General features: G+C 43.5%; 2 protein-coding genes across 3 annotated transcripts; one reads left to right on the plus strand and one right to left on the minus strand.

Moving 5' to 3' along the window:
- Positions 1-4,775: 4,775 nt before the first annotated feature.
- C3H12orf60 (chromosome 3 C12orf60 homolog) lies at positions 4,776-19,715 on the minus strand. 2 transcript variants are annotated; one of them, XM_028872170.2, is made up of 3 exons: positions 19,068-19,141; positions 13,958-14,008; positions 4,776-5,717 (listed from the first exon to the last, which is right to left on the minus strand). In XM_028872170.2, the coding sequence occupies exon 3, from the start codon at positions 5,691-5,693 to the stop codon at positions 4,968-4,970; it is 726 nt and encodes a 241-aa protein (XP_028728003.1). In that variant the 5' UTR covers positions 5,694-5,717; positions 13,958-14,008; positions 19,068-19,141; the 3' UTR covers positions 4,776-4,967. The 2 variants fall into 2 exon arrangements, with proteins under 2 accessions (XP_028728003.1, XP_037059943.1); XM_037204048.1 differs by lacking the exon at positions 13,958-14,008 and having other exon boundaries at positions 19,068-19,715.
- Positions 10,246-17,943, plus strand: Smco3 (single-pass membrane protein with coiled-coil domains 3). Its single transcript, XM_028872171.2, has 2 exons — positions 10,246-10,548; positions 16,640-17,943. Exon 2 carries the CDS (start codon positions 16,656-16,658, stop codon positions 17,331-17,333), a length of 678 nt encoding a protein of 225 aa, XP_028728004.1. The 5' UTR covers positions 10,246-10,548; positions 16,640-16,655; the 3' UTR covers positions 17,334-17,943.
- Positions 19,716-19,778: the final 63 nt, after the last annotated feature.

The following is a 19,778-nucleotide window of genomic DNA, read 5'->3' on the forward strand; positions in this document are numbered from 1 at the left end:
AGCATTTGAGCCAGGCGGTAGGATGTCTAATGGGAGGAAAGGGTGAGAGGAGGGAAGAGAGAGACAATAAGACATTGTATGTGGTAGTGTGTTGTGGCCAAAACAAGTACAAACCATAGACACGAAACAGAGAAGAAAATGAGACACCCCTGGACCCTGGATATAGACATTTTCTAGCAGAGAGGAGTGCTGTGGGATGTTCTGTATGGCAAATGTGTTGCTCTGATTGGTTAGTAAATAAAACACTGATTGGCCAGTAGTCAGGCAGGAGGAAGTATTGGCGAGACAAGGAGGAAAAGAATCCTGGGAAGTAGAAGGCTGAGTCAGAGACACTGCCAGCCGCCACCATGACAAGCAGCATGTGAAGATGCCAGTAAGCCACGAGCCACGTGGCAAGGTATAGATTTATGGAAATGGGTTAATTTAAGATATAAGAAGAGTTAGCAAGAAGCCTGCCACGGCCATATAGTTTGTAAGCAATATAAGTCTCTGTGTTTACTTGGTTGGGTCTGAGCGGCTGTGGGACTGGCGAGTGACAGAGATTTGTCCTGACCGTGGGCCAGGCAGGAAAACTCTAGCTACAGAGGAGGGTTTGCTTAGGTGAGCTGCGGCTTCATGTGGGAAAGAGCTGAGAAAGTAAAGGCCAAGCAGGGATGGTCCTTGAATTTATAGAGCCAAGAAACAGTTAAGTCCGGCAGAGAAAGGAGTGTGATGGCTGAAGGTGAGACTTAAAGCCACACAGTGTGGGGCCAGCAAGATGGCTCTGCAGAAAAGGCACCACCTGCTAAGCCTGATGAGCCGAATTGGATCCCCAAATATACATGGTAGAAGGAGACTCCTGAAAGTTATCTCCTGACCGCCACACATGCATCACACACTCACACACGCGCGCACACACACACACACACACATAAACAGATATTATTTCAAATATTTTTAAATCGATAAGGCCACGTAGCAAAGCCAAAATGTCAGTCGAAAGCATTTCATCTCCATGCACAATCAGGTTTCAGAGTAAAACAGATTTAAACAGGAAAGTCTTACAGAGTGCTCTCCACACAAGTGACATCATTTTTTTTTTTTTTTTTTTTTTTTTTTTTTTTTTTTTTGAGCATCCCACAGTGCACATAGTAGAAAGGTGGATTCTAAAGCAGGTCCTGTGTCGGCAGACTCATTAGTCTGTGCCCTCACACAGTTCTGCTCTACTCCAACAGAAAACATTGTGGCCTACGTGGTCATGATTCTCAGGAAGTAAGTTTTTAAAATGATGACATAGTTCTCCCTCCTGCTGCTGTTCACAGACCAAAGCTTGGAGACAGAAATCACTCTCTTGAAATCATGCAGATTTATGAGCTTGGTTAAGGATAAAAGTACGGTTCATATTCCCTTGAGCTCTCTCAGAAGTTCAAAATTTTTGAGTATGAAATCTGTAAAGTTGTTCATTTATTTAAATTAAGTCAAAACCCAAGTTAACATTTCAGAATTTAAGCTAGGTATTGTAACACACCTGAAACCCAGCACTGGGAGGTGGAGAAAGGAGGATGCCCAGAGTGTGCAGGAAGAGAGTTGTAGGCGACCTGCGGGCTCCAGGGTCAGCAAGAGAACCTGTGAAAGAGGGAAGGTGAGGACGAAAGAGGAAGACGCCTGATATGGACCTTTGGCCTCTCTCTCCTCTCTCTCTCTCTCTCTCTCTCTCTCTCTCTCTCTCTCTCTCTCTCTCTCTCTCTCTCTCTCACACACACACACACACACACACACACACACACACACACACACTCATGAAACTATAGGCTAGTTTAGATATTTCACTGTAATATCTCATTTCTCTTCCTGTTAGTCTGGGGTATCTTCTAGAGGTAAAACTAATGCTCAGAAATAAATTCATATGGACTGTTAAAAGAAACTACTAGACAAGGTACACAGAGACTATCTCTCATAGTGATTTCATTAAAATAATGAAGCATCTCTTGCTTTTGTGTATACAAATATCCTGAACCCATTTAATATTTTATTTTTATGTCACAGTGCAGTGTTTTCTTTAATATCTGAAGTTCTGTGTGTACTTAAAACAGCAGGAGAGGGGCTGGAGAGATGGCCCAGTAGTCAGGATGCTTGCTGCTCTTGAATAGAACACAGTTCAGTTCCCAGCATCCACATAGTCACTTACAAAGGTCTGAAACTCCAGTTCCAGAGAGTCCAATGCTCTCCTTTGGTGTCTGAGGGATCCTGCATACATGTGGACACATACACATATACAGGCAAAACACCCATAACATAAATAAGAATAAATAAATATTCTTTAAACAGTGAAATAAAATTTCTGGATAATTTGCATATTAAATCAGTATTTAAGGCTTAGTTGTCCTGTGATCTGATTCCAATTGACTTTTGTTGAATTAACTCATTTTCTTTTAAATGTGTTGTCGGGGTTTTTTTTGTTTTTGTTTTTGTTTTGTTTTGTTTTTTTGAAACAAGGTTTGTCCATCCCAGGCTAGGATGGACCTTCTGTCTTCACTCCATGAGCACTAGGATTACAGGTGTGTACTACCACACCCAGTATTACTCAGGGCTGGGGACTGAACCAAGGGCTTGGTGAATACAAGGGAAGCAATTTTCCAACTGAGATATCCCAAGCTCTATCTAACCTTGATTTGGTAAAATTAACAGTCATTTTGCTGAGCTTCTGGAACCCTGAGGAGTAGCAAACATTGGCACTGAGAAGTCGGAACACAAAAGGATTGAAGACCCGCAAGGCAGGGTCTTCCTTTCAGGGACTCTCAAGAGAGACTATTAACCTTGTCTACAGTAACCTTACGGCATCTTCCTGCCTCTCTGAGATTTGCAGCTACAGCTAGTCAGTCAGGTGCCCTCAGAGGCCACCTGTCATCTCATTTAGCTTCCTTGGAAGTGTTGGAGGAAAAGAGCTTCACATCCACCAAAGTCCTGCATGGAAGTATTGCAAAAAAAGGAAGTATGACTCTTTTTTATTTAAAATTTTTCAAAATATATTTTGATCATGTTTTTCCACTCCCCAAACTCTTCCCAGATGCTACCAACCTCCCTACCCACCCAAGTTCAGGCTCTCTCTCTCCTCGTTCTCTCTCTGTCTCTCTCTCTCTCTCTCTCTCAAAATTATCAAAAATAGGAAAATCAAAACAACGGAAACACCAATAAGACAAAATAAAAACAAAAAGCACACAAAAGAACCTGTGTTTTGTGAACCCCTGGGCTTGGAGCCTGCCTTTGGGCGTGGTTGGTACACCAGTGTCACTCCACTGGAGAAAGCTGGTTTCCCTCTCCTAGCTGATGTCCATTGCAAAGAGCTTCTTGGCTGGCGTGGGACTTTGTGTCCACTTCCCCTTCCCAATGCCCAGATTGAAGTGTGACTTTCAGTTGAGGAGACCATGCCCACACTTGGAGATCCCCCCGCATGTTTTAAGTTTGTATTTAAAATGCTCTTTTAATAAACTGCGACTCTTCTTGGAGAAGCCTGTATCCATGCTCTGGGGTGTGTCTTACTTTCCTTCCAGGAACCATTTGGTCTTAACTCTCAATCTTTATTAACCCCCAACTCTGTGTTAGACTCGCCAGTCCTAAAATTGTTTTCTGCATTGAAGCCACGAAAACTAGTTTGGCCCACAGTGGTGTCCCCTAAAACAGTACGGGAACTCTTTGGTCTGCTGTGAGTGAGTGAATGGAGCTGCGTGTCCATCTCTGTCCACCCTGACAAAACTACCTTTATTTTTTAACTACTAGTATCCCCTTATCTTAAGACTTTAGAGAAAATAGGTGAGAACAAACTATGTGCTCTGGTCTTATTCATGTAAGCAACAAAATTATATTACTGCTCATTTGCTGTTTTACTTAGTCCTAAGTAAATCATATCAGGACTATTTAGTGGTTGATGAAAATCAAAACAGTGAACATTACAGAAATTGTACTGAGGCAGGAGAATAAGCTGAGAGAGGCCCAGGAAAAACCTGACACAAAGCTGTGGGGTTAGCAAATGAACCAAACATTTGGCATAAGGGAAGACTCTGACATGGGGGCGTGTTACAGATAAGACAGCATAGGTAGAAAACCCCAGAACAAAAATGTGTGAGAAATGAGTTTCAATCCCCAGCAGCCACGTGACAGCTCACAACTGCCTATAACTCAAGTTCCAGTGGATTCGACTCCCTCACACAGACATGCAGGCCAAACATCAATGCACATTTAAAAAAAAAAAAAAAAAGCCATGTGAGAGAGTCAGTGCTATGTAACTGATACATCAAGGATCACAAGCCTCCCAGCATGCCACTGAGCAGCTAACCTCCCTCCCAGATATGGTCTCCTCCCTCCCCTGAAAGCATACCTTTCTTAATGAACTGTCTGTTTTTGCTATAGTACAGATTTCTCTGTCCAGTTTTTTCTTCTGGGATGCAGAAACCTAAAATCCCAGCAAGGTGACCACCAGACTCTAGTGTCATCCTTTACCAGTATGAATGACAAAGCATGGATTGTATGTTTCCCAGGAGTGAACAGTCACACCTCTTAATTACTATATGATAATGAACAGATTATAGTATGGCAATGAATAGATTACCATAAGATAATGCCAACACTTACCTGGACTTCACACTGTTGTAACTGGAGACAGAGTTGTGAAAAGGAGGGATCCGTTGCTTTAATTGTGCTTTCAAAGCAACAACCTATTTAGAACTCTCCCCGAGTGTAATACTGCCTTGATCCTTACAGTAGGTTGTTCTACTTAGTCACTCCCATTTCAAGCAGGCTTTCTTTGGTTAGGCCTTTTTATTGTAACAAATCAGAGCTACAGGTAAGTGGTTTGTCAAGGGATGACTCTCTACATTTAAGTTCTAACAAACTGCACATATAGCATTAATGGAATGTACAAAGCACCACAAAAAAAATTAGAGAACTCAAGCTGATTTCAGACAGAAAGGAACACATCTTCCACCGTACCTCTACTGGGCCTCGGCTTCCCTAGATGTGGAGATATCCCCTTCTATAGTCTTTATGGTTTTCTGGAGGACCTGTAAGGTTGGCTCCATAGTCTTGACAAACAGTTCCAGTTCATCTGCGGCTGCTTCTACTGACTTGTGGGCATTATCAGTTCTTAGGGCATCTTGCAGCTTCCTCAAGGCATCCTCTGAAGTGGCCTTGGGATGTTCTGGACTTTTCTCGGATGTGGTAGCACCTGGCTGCTCTTTGGTCTCTTCGCTATAGAAGTCACGTAATCGAAGACTCATGATGGGGAACTGTATCAGGAGCGAAAGAGCAGATTCTAGATTCCCAAGGATGTGACTACTGTTCAGCACAGAGGCAAAAGCTGGTGTCTGGATATTTTTGAGCATTTCTTTAGCTGTGTGGTGTGGACCCGCATTGGAACATTTCTCCACTGCAGAGGTCACAGCAGTCACCACCTTGGAACATAAAGGCTCCTTTTGCATTTGTTTGTGCTTTGCATCAAACATCAATTGCATCTCTTTAAAAATTTTAATCATTTGTTCAAAGAAATCTTTAATGTAGCTATCTTCTTTCAGATCCATCTGGAGGATCTGAGTCTTCATTGTGAGGTTAAACAATTCAACGAACTTATTTATGAAGGAAACCAGATCTCGTATGTGGAAGAAGAGTATTTTAGCAGCTTGAATCAGTCTCTCTTTACCCTTTTCTGACTCAGAAGACATTTCTCCAAAAAAGAAATTGAAGCCCTGTTAAGCAAAGCAGAATCCAAATGAAAACTAAAATTGGAGTTGGCCACCAAGAAGAGACTGAACGGATGCTTTAAATACAACGATAAGTTCTGACAGGGGTGGGAAAGCTCTCCAAAACTGAAGCAGACATGATCCTGGGCTTTAATGGAAATAGTAACCGGAATAATTAGGAATGTAGAACAGAACGCCTTGCTGAATTTAGACCACTTACATGTTAGATAGCTAGCATTAGTAGGCTTGGGAGTCACTGAAGATCAACCTCCCCTCTCATAACCAGCTTTGGGTCCTACTTGTAGTTTCCCTGGTAACATATTAATTTTATGAAAGAGAAAACATCACATTTGTCCTTCTTGGAATTGGAAATACTACAGAAGAGGGAAGAAGCATATAATTGCATCTTAAGATTCAAAATACTGGGACTGAAGAGATGGCTCAGAGGTTAAGAGCAGTAACTGTTCTTCCAGAGGTCCTGAGTTCAATTCCCAGCAACCACATGGTGGCTCACAACCATCTATAATGAGATCTGGTGCCCTTTTCTGGTGTGAAGGCATACATGCAGGCAGAACACTGTATACATAATAAAAAAAAATTCAAAATACTGTATGAAAGGAGAGTGGGGGGGCAGGGCTTTGTGAGTGCCCATTAGAAGGCTGTTTCAAACTGGGCATAGTGATGCATGCCTTTAATTCCAGCAGAGGCAGTGGATCTCTGTGAGTTTAAGGCCACCCTGATCTACAAAGTGAGTTTCAAGACAACCAACGCCAGGTAGAGAGACCATGTCTCACAAAAAGAAACATGGAGCCGGGTGGTGATGGCGCACGCCTTTAAACCCAGCACTTGAGAGGCAGAGGCAGGCGGATCTCTGTGAGTTCAAGGCCAGCCTGGGCTACAGAGTGAGTTCCAGGACAGGCACCAAAGCTACACAGAGAAACCCTGTCTCAAAAAAACAAAAACAAAACAAAACAAAACAAACAAAAACCAAACATGGGGAGGGAGTCATTTCTTCTTGGTATGGTAGTTTGTAGATCTGTTTTGTTGTTTTTTTTTTTAAACTTAATCTTGAATTATTTTGATCTCTTATATGACTTGGGGGCAAAGAATGAAATCTGAGCTCTACCTCTGGCCCTGAGCTACATGACATTCTAAACTGCCCATAAGAATGTAAGATTATAAAGATGTACTATTGTCCTTTCCTTAAGGAGTTAATCCAATTGAGTTTGTCAACCCCTTGGATAGGACCCCTCAAAGCTGTAACCTCAAGATATAAGATACATTGAAAGTTCTGCTACAAAGATGCCCGGGTACCAGGGAGATGGCCACCCACAAGCCTGGTGACCTCAGTCTGAGCCCAGAACCCCAGGTGGAAGGAGACAAGGGACTCCTGAGAGCTGTCTTTTGACCTCCTCATGTGCCCCTGTAGTAAGTGCATGCCTCCACACCAACAACAAGAATAACAGTAACTGTGAAATGAAAAACCACCTTTGTGAAAGAGAAAAATGCGAGAGGAATATTTGATATTTATTGATAAGATATGCTATTATAAAGACAAAACCAGCTGGGCGGTGGTGGCACACACCTTTAATCCCAGCACTCGGGAGGCAGAGCCAGGCGGATCTCTGTGAGTTCGAGGCCAGCCTGGACTACCTTTATTATCAAACCTGAGTTGTCCCTCAGAGTGTGTAACTTTTATCACCCCACTTTCTCTCCTTGTTTTGGATACTGACCCAAAGCCTAGTCCTGCTTGCCTTGACACTCTGGTCTCTCTCTCTCTCTCTCTCTCTCTCTCTCTCTCTCTCTCTCTCTCTGCTCCTTCCCTCCCTCCCTCTCTCCCTCTTCACTCCTCCCCACACAAATGCTCACAAACTTCTTTCTAACCAGAAAGCAGGATTCCCCCCCCCCTTATCCCAGCCCCTTCCTGTGGTGTGGTGCAGTTTAGCGGAGAAAGCCCTTGTCTCAGCTCTGTGGACAGTCGGTCAGTGTGGAGACGCCACAGAAGCAGGGGCTCCAGACAAGCAGAGAACAAGGAGTGCATGCCTGGACTCAGCTCACCCTCTCCACCCTCGAATAGTCCATAATCTCCTCCCGAGGGAATGGTGCTACTCGCAGTTGGTGGGTCTTCCCACCACAGTTAATATAATCAAGATACCGCACCCCCAGACATGCTCAGAGGCCCTTCTCTAAAGCGATTCTAGAACCTGCCAAGTTGACAACACTCAACATCACATCCCTCCTCCTGGAAGCTGTACAGATTTACAACTTGTTCTCCCTCCTCCTCTCTCCATCCCTCCCTCTCTATTTTGAACTCCAATAAAATTGTCCTCAAGTGTTCTTCTGAGTTCATTTTTAAATCATTTTATCTCTGAGGCTAAGAAGCCACAAAAGGATCCCACAATGCTCCTTGGTAACATACATAATCAAATATTGTATGCTGTCCCAAATACATATTCACTTGGAGATGGTGGGTAGGACCCCTCAGGAGTCCTAACAGTCCAGAGACTATCATTCTAACCTGCCCTTTCCTCTTCATTCCTATCTGGTTTATAGTGCCTGGTTGTTGGAGGTTGATAGTGTGCCTAGACCCTCTCCTCTGCCATACCAGAACAAAGGACAAAATAGCACATACACCAGACAAGTCCTATGATTAGACCGGGGGTAGCTCCCAAACAAGTCCTATGATTAGACCGGAGGTGGGTGCCTTTAAACTGGAAGGCCCAGGCTGAACTACAGTTGTTGGGCCAACCCCATGACAAGTCTGAGAGATGCATGAATTTGCAGTCCTGCTAGGGACTCATGCATCACTGGTAATTAGGCTCATGCACCTATGGAGCCACCTGCCACCACCAGCCAAGGGCAACCGTGTAGGTAACCAAGATGGTGGTACCCCCATGGGCATAGCCATGGCGGTGCTAATGAAGATAATGATGCCTATGTGGTTGCCTCGGATACACACTTCATCCAGCCACTGACTCCTCTAGGACCATCATACTCCGTATTTACCTGCACAGACATCTCTTTAGCCATGCCCACACTCTCTTTCCTTCCTCATTTCCTCCCTTCTCACTTCTTTTACCTTCCTGGAGTCCCACTAGGACAATGCAAACAGCAGACCAAGGCATCATATTCTTGGACCAGAGACCACCATAGCAGCAATGGCAGCCATTGCCTGTGTCTTCACACTTAGGGCAGTCTCTCCAGAGACCAACTCCTGTCCTGCAGCTGTGGGGATGGACACATTGAAAAGGGTCCCCACACCTGAATGCTTATCTCACGTGTCCTACAGGGCCAATCCCTTCTGTGAAGGGGGGTTTGAAATGTGGGACCGAGATGCCAAAAAGCAAGATGCAGTAGAAGGGACAGCCTGGGGACAGGGTTCAAGGTCAACACTGTCCAGGATCTAAATGCCAGACACCTTGCTAGGCAGCAAGGGAAATGAGCATGGGGGAGGGCACTCCCATTCAGGTCTCCTGGTTAAGTTTGTTCTATGTCGGCATTGATTCCCTTCTGTGTCATCGCACTGTGGTGTTCTCAAAGCCTTCCAGATATAGGCAATTCTCTACTGATCTAATCCCTCGAGTAATAAGACTTTTCCTTGGGCATGAGGTCCAAAGCAGTGATGGAAATTACTACCCACCTTCAATTTTAACCTACAAAAACAACATTGATAGACATTCTGGGTTGCAGAGATGGCTCAGTGGTTAAGAGCATTGGGTGCTCTTCCAGAGGACCAGGATTCAGTTATACTTACCTACCTGGCAGTTCTGGCAGTTCACAGCTACCTGGAACTCCACTTCCATGGGATCCAATGCCCTTTTCTAACCTCTGCAGGCTCCTGCACATGTTGTGCTCATGTACACTCAGGCAGGCACACACACACACACACACACACACACACACACACACACACACACACAATATAAAAGGAATGCTGAGAGCTGATATGGGGAGAAATAGTCTTCCCCAGGGATGAGCCATCTAATTGATTATCCAATACCAAATGTTAAGCACTGAAATCATATACATACAAGTAACACTAAATGGAGTGAGCAGGTTGTATTTATATATTTAGAGAGAGAGAGAGGGAGAGAGAGGGAGAGAGAGAGAGAGAGAGAGAGAGAGAGAGAGAGAGAGAGAGAGAGAGAGAGAGAGAGAGAGTGTACTTAACAATAGCAGCTAAAGAAACAGAAGTCATGACTTCAAGAGGGAGCAAGTGAGGAATGCCGGGAGGATGGAGACATTCAGCCACTGAGTCTTCCAGGACCAGTGCGCCTCTGTCAAGAAGATAACAAGTGATGAAGAACAGAACTCCTAGCCTGGAAAAAAAAAAAAAAAAAACTCCTGTATACAGTTTTGGCTGTATCTGGTTTTGTATCTCCTGAGAATCTGAACACAGCTACCAGGAACAGATAACAGTCCAAATGCAGCAGAAGCCAAAGAAAATGGATCTGGAAGAGTTGATAAGATGGATTCTCAGAGCTATAACCAAGGAGTCATCACCTCTACTGAACTGGTTTTGTTTGGCTTTATAGCACTTTTTGATAAAAGAAAAACTCATTAAAGAATAGAAAATACAGAAACAAGTCTGCCAATTTATTAATCTCTCAAGTTACATTGCTTACAACATCAGCAGATTGCATTGTAGGAAACTGAAGGATTCTTAGAACTAAACCAGGCAGAAGTGGCTATGAACCAGACAGGCAGAGGGACCCAGCAGAGACCAGCAAAGTCTGGAGGTCATCACATTCCACCAGAAGCTTCCACATGAACCCACATGAAAAAGCCCTTCAACAATACTCCTAAACAACAGAGGGACACAGACTTGGGAAGGAAGGTAAGTGATGTGGAAAGTCCTACGAACATTGTAATACTCTGAATTGCAAGAGCTAAGGGCTTTGGGATAATGCCAATTGTGAGTAGCCATATATAGTGCCAGCTTTGTTTCGAGAGGATCACAGGGCATGCTTTGAAGACACCAGGAAAGGAAGACTTTCACTGAAAGATGTAAGACTGAGTCACTGAGGGAGAGAAGCGACAAAGACATTCGTTTTAAGAAAGCTGGAGATGCCATGATGCATGTGTGAAAGTATGTTGCTCATATGGATGATGATATGTACTTTCTATGCTACGGATGTCATAAAGAGACCCAGAGCTCGGCTTTGAAAGAACGAAGGTGAGCTCTTACTTTAGCTAACTCACAGCACTTGCTTGTACTCCATGAAGTCAACCACACTTGGATAGACCATGTGCCTCTAAACAGCCTTTGATGGGGACGGGCACTGTTTTTCTCAGAAATGTCTCAAGTCCACAATGGACTCTTTTGATAAGTGGGAATGGATAACCTTGATGGTCTGCTTCCTACTAAACATTACCAGTGCATTCCGTTAAAAATATTTCTCAGAGGAATTTGTATCAGAAAATGTATCATCGCATCACAATTAACTTAAGTGAACACCGGGGCTTTGATTTGAAGTGAGGCTCAGGATTAGACTGCAGCTGCTCTTTCCCACTGCAAAGCTTCTGGCCTTATCTGTATGCTGTCTCCACTCACAGGTGGAGAGTGAGGAGCCAGGAGAGCAGTGCATAACATTAGAGCCTCCCCCCCCCCCCCCCCCGTCCGTCCGTGTGTGTGTGTGTGTGTGTGTGTGTGTGTGTGTGTGTGTGTGTGTAATGTAATATATAATTATTATGGACAAAGCCCAGATCTACACAGCAGTGGTCGCACTGGCATGACTTTGCATGTACTACCCTTCAACCTTCAACCCAGCTTTAGAAAGGACAGACCAAGGCCCACCTTACTGTTCTATGACCCCGCTTTACTATTTCTTCCAATTTAGTGAGAATAAACCCAGGGTCTCATCACTTCATCTTAAATGTGCTGAGTGTGTATTCCTAACAGGAGAACTCTTTCTGAAATGTATCCTATGTTCTTCAAGTCAACACTATTTCAACAAGACCACCTGGGAGAGAGACCAGTATCACGGCATAACAATTTACTCTGGGTGTCGGCAGACAAGCTTTTCAAATGCCATTTGAATATGTGTCAAAGGCATAAGAAAGCAGGACCAGCAGGGTAGCTCAGCGGGTAAAAGTGTGCGCCACCAAGCCTGAAAACCTGGATTCCATCCCCAGAAGTCACAAGGCGGAAGGAGGGAACTGACTTCTACTTCCACGTGAAAATGATCCCTACACTGTGTTGTTTTTCTACTTAGTTATTCCACAGAAAAAACACAGATGATGGAGGGAAAAATAGACTATCCATACAAACATCACAACAGTGACATACTTGGAGATTTAATGAATTATGGTAAAGATTTGGAATAGTTATGTAACTAATAAAGTGCTTATAAAATTAGAAATATAGGAAAGTAAATGAGCTAAAGTAAGAGGAATTTTATTATTACTACAATTTTACCATTATTATAACTTCGTAAAGATTCTTTATGCACACAGAAAAATGTTCAGAACAACAAAGATAGCAGGATTTCAGATGTCCTTCTCTGTTTAAAAGTCCATAGATTAGGGGGATGGTCTTATATGTAAAATACTCTATCAGTTACTATTTTTAATTTCTCAACATTATAATTTGAGCATCTATCAGAACACAAATCATATGAGGCTTTCTCTGTGAAGTTTCCTGCAGTTCCCTCAATCTTAATTTCTCTCTTTAAATTCCCATAGCTCTTGGCAGACAATGCACTGGTGTTGTTCATAAAGTACCCTAAAAAGTTTTATTTGAAAATGTGACCAGCAAGAAGTGACAGAGAAATGAGGGACGGGGTGGGTAAGAGCAAAGCATAATGAGTTATATGTATAAATCGCCATAATGAAGCCCATTACTTTGAATGCTAATTTTAAATTTTAATTTAAATAGGCATTTTTAAAGCATGATAAACCAGGTGTGGTGGCACATGCCTTTCTTTAATCCTAGCACTTGGAAGGCAGAGACTAGAGGCTCTCTGTGAGTTCAAGGTCAGCCTGGCTTACATCAAGACATTCATGCCAGCAAGAGCTACCAAAACAAATAGTACTAATCCTGACACTCAGCATCCTTTCTCTTGAAATGTGGTTCTTTTCCAGAAAAACTAAACCCCCTGCATAGTATCATGAAATTAACATTAATTCCCTTCTTTTATAATTCTCCTCCACCCCTATGAGACGGTCTCATGTAACCTAGGTTGCCTTGAAATTGTTGTGCCCAGATCGTTACCCCCAGAGAGACCACCAAAGACGAGCATGCCGGAATGCAAAAGCAAGGTTTAATTCTGGATATCCAAAAGCAATACGAGCCTAGGCAGGGACTTCGTCCAATACATCCAACGCAGTGGAGGCTGGAGGAAGCGCCCACCTGTCTGCAAGCTCAGTTTTTAAAGGGAAAAGTCACAAGGTTACATCATTTAGGGGTGCTAGTACAGGTACAATTCTGATTGGCTTGTGTCTAGGAATTCCAGAAATCACAATTCAGTTTTCCTTCTAAGGAAGTAGTTGCCCACCACCATTTTTCATTGGCTGCCCCCAGATGGGGGTATCTGGTGATTACACAGTCACTATGGAAACTAGGGTTGGGACATTCTATGGTCAAGCAGTTGCCTAGGGGGCCAGGGAGAGGACATTCCATAGTCCGGCAGCCATTACCTCCTGACTACCTTGTGACTCTGTACTTTACACTTCCTGGTTTCTGGAATCTGAACTGACTGGTCTCAGTAACTTCTGGCCTGTTCTCAAAAGGAGAAATCTTAGGCCTTAATTTTAGGGTGAAAGCATTTTGGTCTTATTTCTAAGATGGCTCATTTTGGTCTCACAAAATCACCATGTAGTTGAGGCTGACCTTGAACTCCTGATCCTCCTGCCTCTACCTCTTAAATTCCGGGATTGTAGTTAGTTATGCACGACTACTCTTGGACTCAAAATCCTGTTTTAACAACCGAACACTCAAACCAAACAAAATTGTACCCCTAGAGCTCAGACGCACACCAAGCAAAGCAGAACTGTATCGCAAAGGCTGGAGCGAGATGGGACTCCCAGGAGCCACGGGCTCCCCCTGCTGGCTGGCAAGTCCCCAGCAGGCTGCTGCAGGGTTTTTCAGAAGGTCGCTTACTTGAGTGGACCACAGGCTACAGAACTGGAGTTAAATGCCCAAACAGGACTTTTTCACTGACAGGAAGCACTGGCTATGTGATAACTCAGATTTTATGAAATCCCAAATCTGCAATATATGGGTGTATTACCTGTGTTAAACTCACCTCTGAGGCACCTGGTAATGCCACAATCTTTAACAGGCTTCAGGCAGGTAACTGTTAAAAATGTAAAATAGTGGTAGTGAGTTTATAGCCCAGAACCCCTCTGGGGCATAGCATTGTGTCAGTCGGTAGGCATCAGTGATCTTTAAGAAGTCTGACTAATTGCGGGCTTCTGTTCCACTAAGGAAAGCGCTCAGATTGCGATTCAGAAGCAAACAGTTGAAAGCCAGATGGAAGCACCACACATACCAACTCTCAGTCCTCCATGCAGCATCGGGCCTCCTCTTAAGCATCAAGGACACATTTAAAGAAATCAATTCAAAAGCCCACACGCTGTGACCCTTCCTGAGTGATCAGGTGTCTGTCTCCACGTGGGGCACTATTAATATAGAGTAATAAAATGTGAATTGTTTAAAAATTGACTTTACACAAGTCAAACACGAATCTTGTACAACCAATTTTTTTTTCCAATTTGACTTTGTAGTTTAAATGTCTTAACTTCCTAACCCGATTAGAAATGCCAGGAAAGTGGGGCATCACCAGCTGTTTCTCCTTTGTGTGTCACTGGGAAAAGCATTCCTGTAAACTGTGCCAAACACAAACTGCAAAAGCAGTTCAGAGGTGTCGACTGGCCTGAGTTTCAGTGTTAGGGTAGACGACACCGTATTCTTGTAAGCGTGGACTGGCCTTAGTTTCAGTGTTAGGGTAGACGACACCGTATTCTTGTAAACGTGCTCTGATGCACTGCGCACAAGATAACTGGTTCTTTAAACAGAAAAGGGCGGGAGCAAGGACACCATCATCAGAACACAGGCTGGTCAAGTCAGTCACTTGCCTCGTAAGACAAAAACAGGAAGACAGATTACAACACAGACAACAGAGAAACTATTGTTTGGTGAGCCTCATATACACATATATGATTATGTGTATATAATATATGACTTTTAAACAGGGCCAGAGAGATGGCTCTGAGGTCAAGAGCACTGAATGCTCTTTCCAAAGGACCTGAGTTCCGTTACCAGCACCCACATGGGGGTTCACAACTGTCTGTAACTCCAGTTCTAGGGGATCCAGTGTCTTCTTCTGGCCTTAGAGGGCACTAGGCACACACATGATACACAGACATACACACATGCAGGCAAAACACAAGCAGGTATGAGCAAATAAAAATAATTATAAAACTAACCATTGCAGTTTAACAGAAAAGTTCACGTGCTGGGCACACAGAAAGTCTATTATGCACATTAAGAAGCACATTGTTCTTTCTCTGCCCAGTTTTTCAGTAAAATAAATGCAGAAAAGCATGGGTGTTCCCTCTCTTAATAGAGGGTGCTGTGAGCCACAAACACAAGCACAAGAAGTCCCCTCCCATTTAGCTATATTGGTGTACAGTGTGCTTTTGCTACTTCCTAAAGCTTTTGTGAGAAGCCATTACCTTCTTCCTGACACTCACTCTAGCCTGTCTTGATAATGGTTGTGGAGAGTGTGGAGGCTGCTTTCAGCACTCAGGAGGCTGCAGGAGAATCACTAAGAATTTGAGACTGTACTGGCTACCTAGTGAGTTCATGTGAGCCTGGGCTACAGAGTGCCCTGTTTCAAACAAAACAAAGCAAATGGCCACATGCAATATAGACTAGACTAAATCGTTTAATGTGTATGCTTTACAAAGAGAGTTCCAGACATGATCATAACTGCCCTGTCCTTGTATGGGGTCCACCTTCTCAAATGATATTTCAACCTACCATCTGGAAAATATACTCTTATTCTGAGAAATGTTTGTCTTTTGAGACAGGACCTCACTGCGTTGCTCTGGCTAGCTTGGAACTTGCTTTGCAGCCCAGAGATCTACCTGCCTCTGTGTCCAGAGTGCCAGGGTCCAAGGCATACCACCATGCCTGGTTCATGAAGAATTTTTAAAGATTCTAATATTGCATAGGTGTCAGTTTTGGATCGTCCTTATGTTTTAAAAAGATTTGTTCATAGAGGTATAATGATGCTAATATTTGATTTCCTTTTTTAGATTTTAAAAATATTTATTGGAGAGAGGTGAGGTGGTTGTGGGTGGGTACACCATGGTGGGTGTGTGGAGCTCAGAGGATACCTTGCAAGAGCCAGCTGCGTCAAGTGGGTCCCAGGGACCAAACTCAGGTTTTTCAGGTTTGTAAAGCGAGCACCGGTACCAACTAAGTCATCTCACAAGCCCTGGGGGAACATTTTAAATTTTCAAATACATACACACTAAATTTATATCAGTGTTGCTGTAAACCCAGAGATCTTTAGACTATTGATTTAACTCCAGATACTTGAGAAATATACCTGGCAGACACATTTAGTGTGGTGGCTAGGGCTGGGGAAATAAGTAATGGTAGACAAGAGCTAACCTCTGAGGGGCTGAGGATTCAGCTCAGTTTGTAGAATGGTTGTGTCAAATTCATGAAGCTCTGGGTTTGATCCCCAGCATGGAATATACCAGGCAGGGGGCACAGGTCTGTAATCACAGCTCCTGGGAGGCTAAGGCTGGAGGATCTGAAATTATACCTGGTTTGGGCTACATGAGAGCCTGTCTCAAACAGAGAAGCAAATCAAACCAGAGTTCTCGGAGAAAGCCTTTGGCTATGGCTACTTGGAAGGCCTCCTGAGTAGAGTTCTACAGGCACTCTGTGACAATTTCATTTGATTTTTCAGAGACTGTAGCTGAAATATGGCTCAGAGTGACTTCCTCTACCCAGAAAACCCAAGGAGACGACAGGAAGTGAACCGCCTTCACCAGCAGCTTCTAGACTGCTTGTCTGACAGCTTCCAGGTCACCAACAAGCTGACTGGGGTTCTGAACACCCACTTGGGCTGTAGGCTGGCCTTCATTGAGATGAAAAGAGATGGAACTATTAAAGAAAACTGTGACATCATCATCCAAGCTGTGATACGGATCCAAAAGGAACTGCAGAAGGTTGATGAGGCACTGAAAGAGAAACTGGAGCCAACCCTTTACAGGAAACTTCAGGACATCAAGGAACGGGAGACAGAGAAGATCGCAATCGTGCAAAAGGTCATTTCTGTCATCCTGGGAGAAGCTACATCTGCAGCCAGTGCAGTGGCTGTTAAACTCGTGGGCTCCAATGTCACCACTGGCATAATTAACAAGCTGGTCACCGTGCTAGCTCACATCGGGACTTCCCTCCTTGGTAGCATCGGCGTTGCCGTGCTTGGTCTTGGCATAGATATGATCATTCGTGCCATCTTGGGAGCAGTGGAGAGGACGCAGCTTCAAGCAGCCATCAAAAGCTACGAGAAGCATCTGGTGGAGTTCAAGGCAGCTTCGGAAAGGTACCATCACGCCATCACTGAGGTCACCAGTGCCGTGAAACGCCAGATAAGATGAAGTCATGGATCCACCGCTGGGATACTTCTGTGCTTCCCTCTGCATCTCAAGGCTTATTTCTTTAACTAGTTTCATTTTCCATATGCCTCCGATGTGGACAGCGATAGAGTAAACAATTTGGAATGCTTGGGTTCTGTGACAACAGCAAGTGACCACATTGGTTGTACTAGACCCTGAAGGGCTGAGTCTCTATCTGGGAGTTTTCTTCCCTGCTGTCAGAACCTTGTGGTATAAATGCATCACAGAGGAGCAGGTATAGACTACTGTTTCCTTGTTCCCACTCAATGTCCTCAAATATCCCGTATAAATGCAGAGGAATTCCTATTGCCTGTTCCAAACATCCCTTAGGTCTAATGAGACATACTCATCTGGCTAGACACACACTTACAGCCTTCAAGTTAACTAGAAATACTTCCACATTTTTACCCCTAGATTAAATCCAATTGTCTGTAACCTGGAAACGACTGCAACCAACAACATTTTCCCCAAGAATGAAAGGAGGCAATGGACCTGTAAGCTTCTACTAATTACAAAGTGTGACTGGATAGATTTGGAAAAAGATAAAATAATAAAACTTGTTCCTATAATGCAATTAATATTGACCAACTGTTTCTATCACTTAGGCAGTGGGACACTCTAGAACATTTTCAAAAGCAAACAAGAAATAAACCCCAGCTATCCACGCATAAAATATATTAAGGTGAGGAAGAGGACAGTGCTCTTTCGGATTTGTCATTTACCCCCAGATTTCAGGAAAAGCCAGAGGCTATGGAGGCCTGCTGATACAACTTCATTTCTGTAGATACAGCATTTGTTTTCTAAATCCTTCAACTAACAAATCCCATTGGCCCATTTATAGGGTCCACTTTGAAAGTTATTATACTGTTGATGCCAAGAATGTCCTTGCTATAATTGTTTTGTTTTGTTTTTTTTCGAGACAGGATTTCTCTGTGTAGCTTTGCGCTTTTCCTGGAGCTCACTCTGTAGACCAGGCTGGCCTTGAACTCACAGAGATCCTCCTGGCTCTGCCTCCCGAGTGCTGGGATTAAAGGTGTGCTCCACCACCGCCCGGCAGTTGTTTTGTTTTTAAGTACAAAAAAAATTCATTGAAATAAAATACTCAGGATACCTCAAAAACCTCTTACAAATAGATGAAAATTTTTAACTAGCCATATGACTTTTTCAAATGTATTATTTTCTATTTTATCACTGGTCTTATAAATTAGTTTCAGTACAAAAATTTGGGTCACCTTCAGGTTTATATTATTATTATTATTATTATTATTATTATTATTATTATTATTATTAGCTGGTAAGTTTTGAACGACTAGATCTTGCTACCGCTGACACTCAAAGAGTAATCAAACCAAGAATTTAATAAGGTACCCAGGCGTCATGCCTCATGCCTGTAACTCCATCAGTCAAGACAATGAGACAGGAGGATGGGGAGGTGGAGGTCTACTTATTGAACAGGCAAGTCAGGGCTTCACAGGGATCCTATCTCAAAATGTAAGTGTTTTTTTCTACTACAACAAAGCTTAGCTTAAGTATGGGACTGATGTTACACTGTTAGGCCTGACACACTTAAACATCATAAACATTAATATACATGTCTATCAATACTTACGGAATACCTGATATCGAAATTCCCTTATAACCTTTTTCTGTAAAGGATGCTCAGACTGAAAAACAACCAAGCATGAGCTTTACGAAGATTTCATTTAAAATGCTTACCTTTAAGGGGAAAGGGTGGGGAGGAGTCTTAAGGAATGGGGGTGTAGGAGGGAAGGAAAAGAAGGAGACTAGAGAGAAAGACTTCCGAGTGTGTAATGACATCATAAAGGACTTTGGGGTGATCAAGAGATCAGTCGGAACCGGATCGTTATGTTTTCCTCTGGAAAACCTAAAACTTGTATCCTTGTTTCTCTTTTAAAATGTGTTTTGTGTGTGTGCAGATTATCAATTAGTGAGTCTCGCCAGGAAATGATTTTTTTGTTCGGATCTACACATGCTGGGTGTTTGCGAGCCACTCCTGAATCCCAGGAGCACCAGGCAGGCATCCAAAGGGCTGATGTTTGAGGAGCACTTTTTAAACTCGGAGCCTACTGTCCTCCGGGAACTCGTTTTCAAACGGAGGCACTCCCGGAGGACAGCATCCATTTACACTCTACACAACAAGGGACAAAAATCACCACACGACTCGCCCTGTAGAAGGACCGATACCTGACCTCTCCATAGAAGGAGCTTCCGGAAACTACGTCAGATTTCCGAGAGAGGTACAGCAACTGGCCAATCACATAGCAGTTTCCTTCTTTTTATTCTTATTGGACGATATCAGTGTCAATCTACAAGCTCCGGAATAAGGTGGGTTCTTGGCTGGCCGATATCCAATCGGATGTTGGATTTGAGCGGAAGCAACTCTGGCCCTGACGTTGCTGTGTCCGC

Source organism: Peromyscus leucopus, chromosome 3 (assembly GCF_004664715.2).
Source record: "Peromyscus leucopus breed LL Stock chromosome 3, UCI_PerLeu_2.1, whole genome shotgun sequence".
Taxonomy (NCBI): domain Eukaryota; kingdom Metazoa; phylum Chordata; class Mammalia; order Rodentia; family Cricetidae; genus Peromyscus; species Peromyscus leucopus.

Coding starts and splice junctions, on each gene's coding strand:
- Smco3 (XM_028872171.2), top strand. CDS start 16,656: ATGGCTCAGAGTGACTTCCTCTACCCAGAAAACCCAAGGAGACGACAG.
- C3H12orf60 (XM_037204048.1), bottom strand. CDS start 19,172: ATGATGTCATTACACACTCGGAAGTCTTTCTCTCTAGTCTCCTTCTTT. Junction 5,718..19,067: donor CCCACCCTTTCCCCTTAAAG/GTAAGCATTTTA, acceptor TTTGCTTAACAG/GGCTTCAATTTCTTTTTTGG.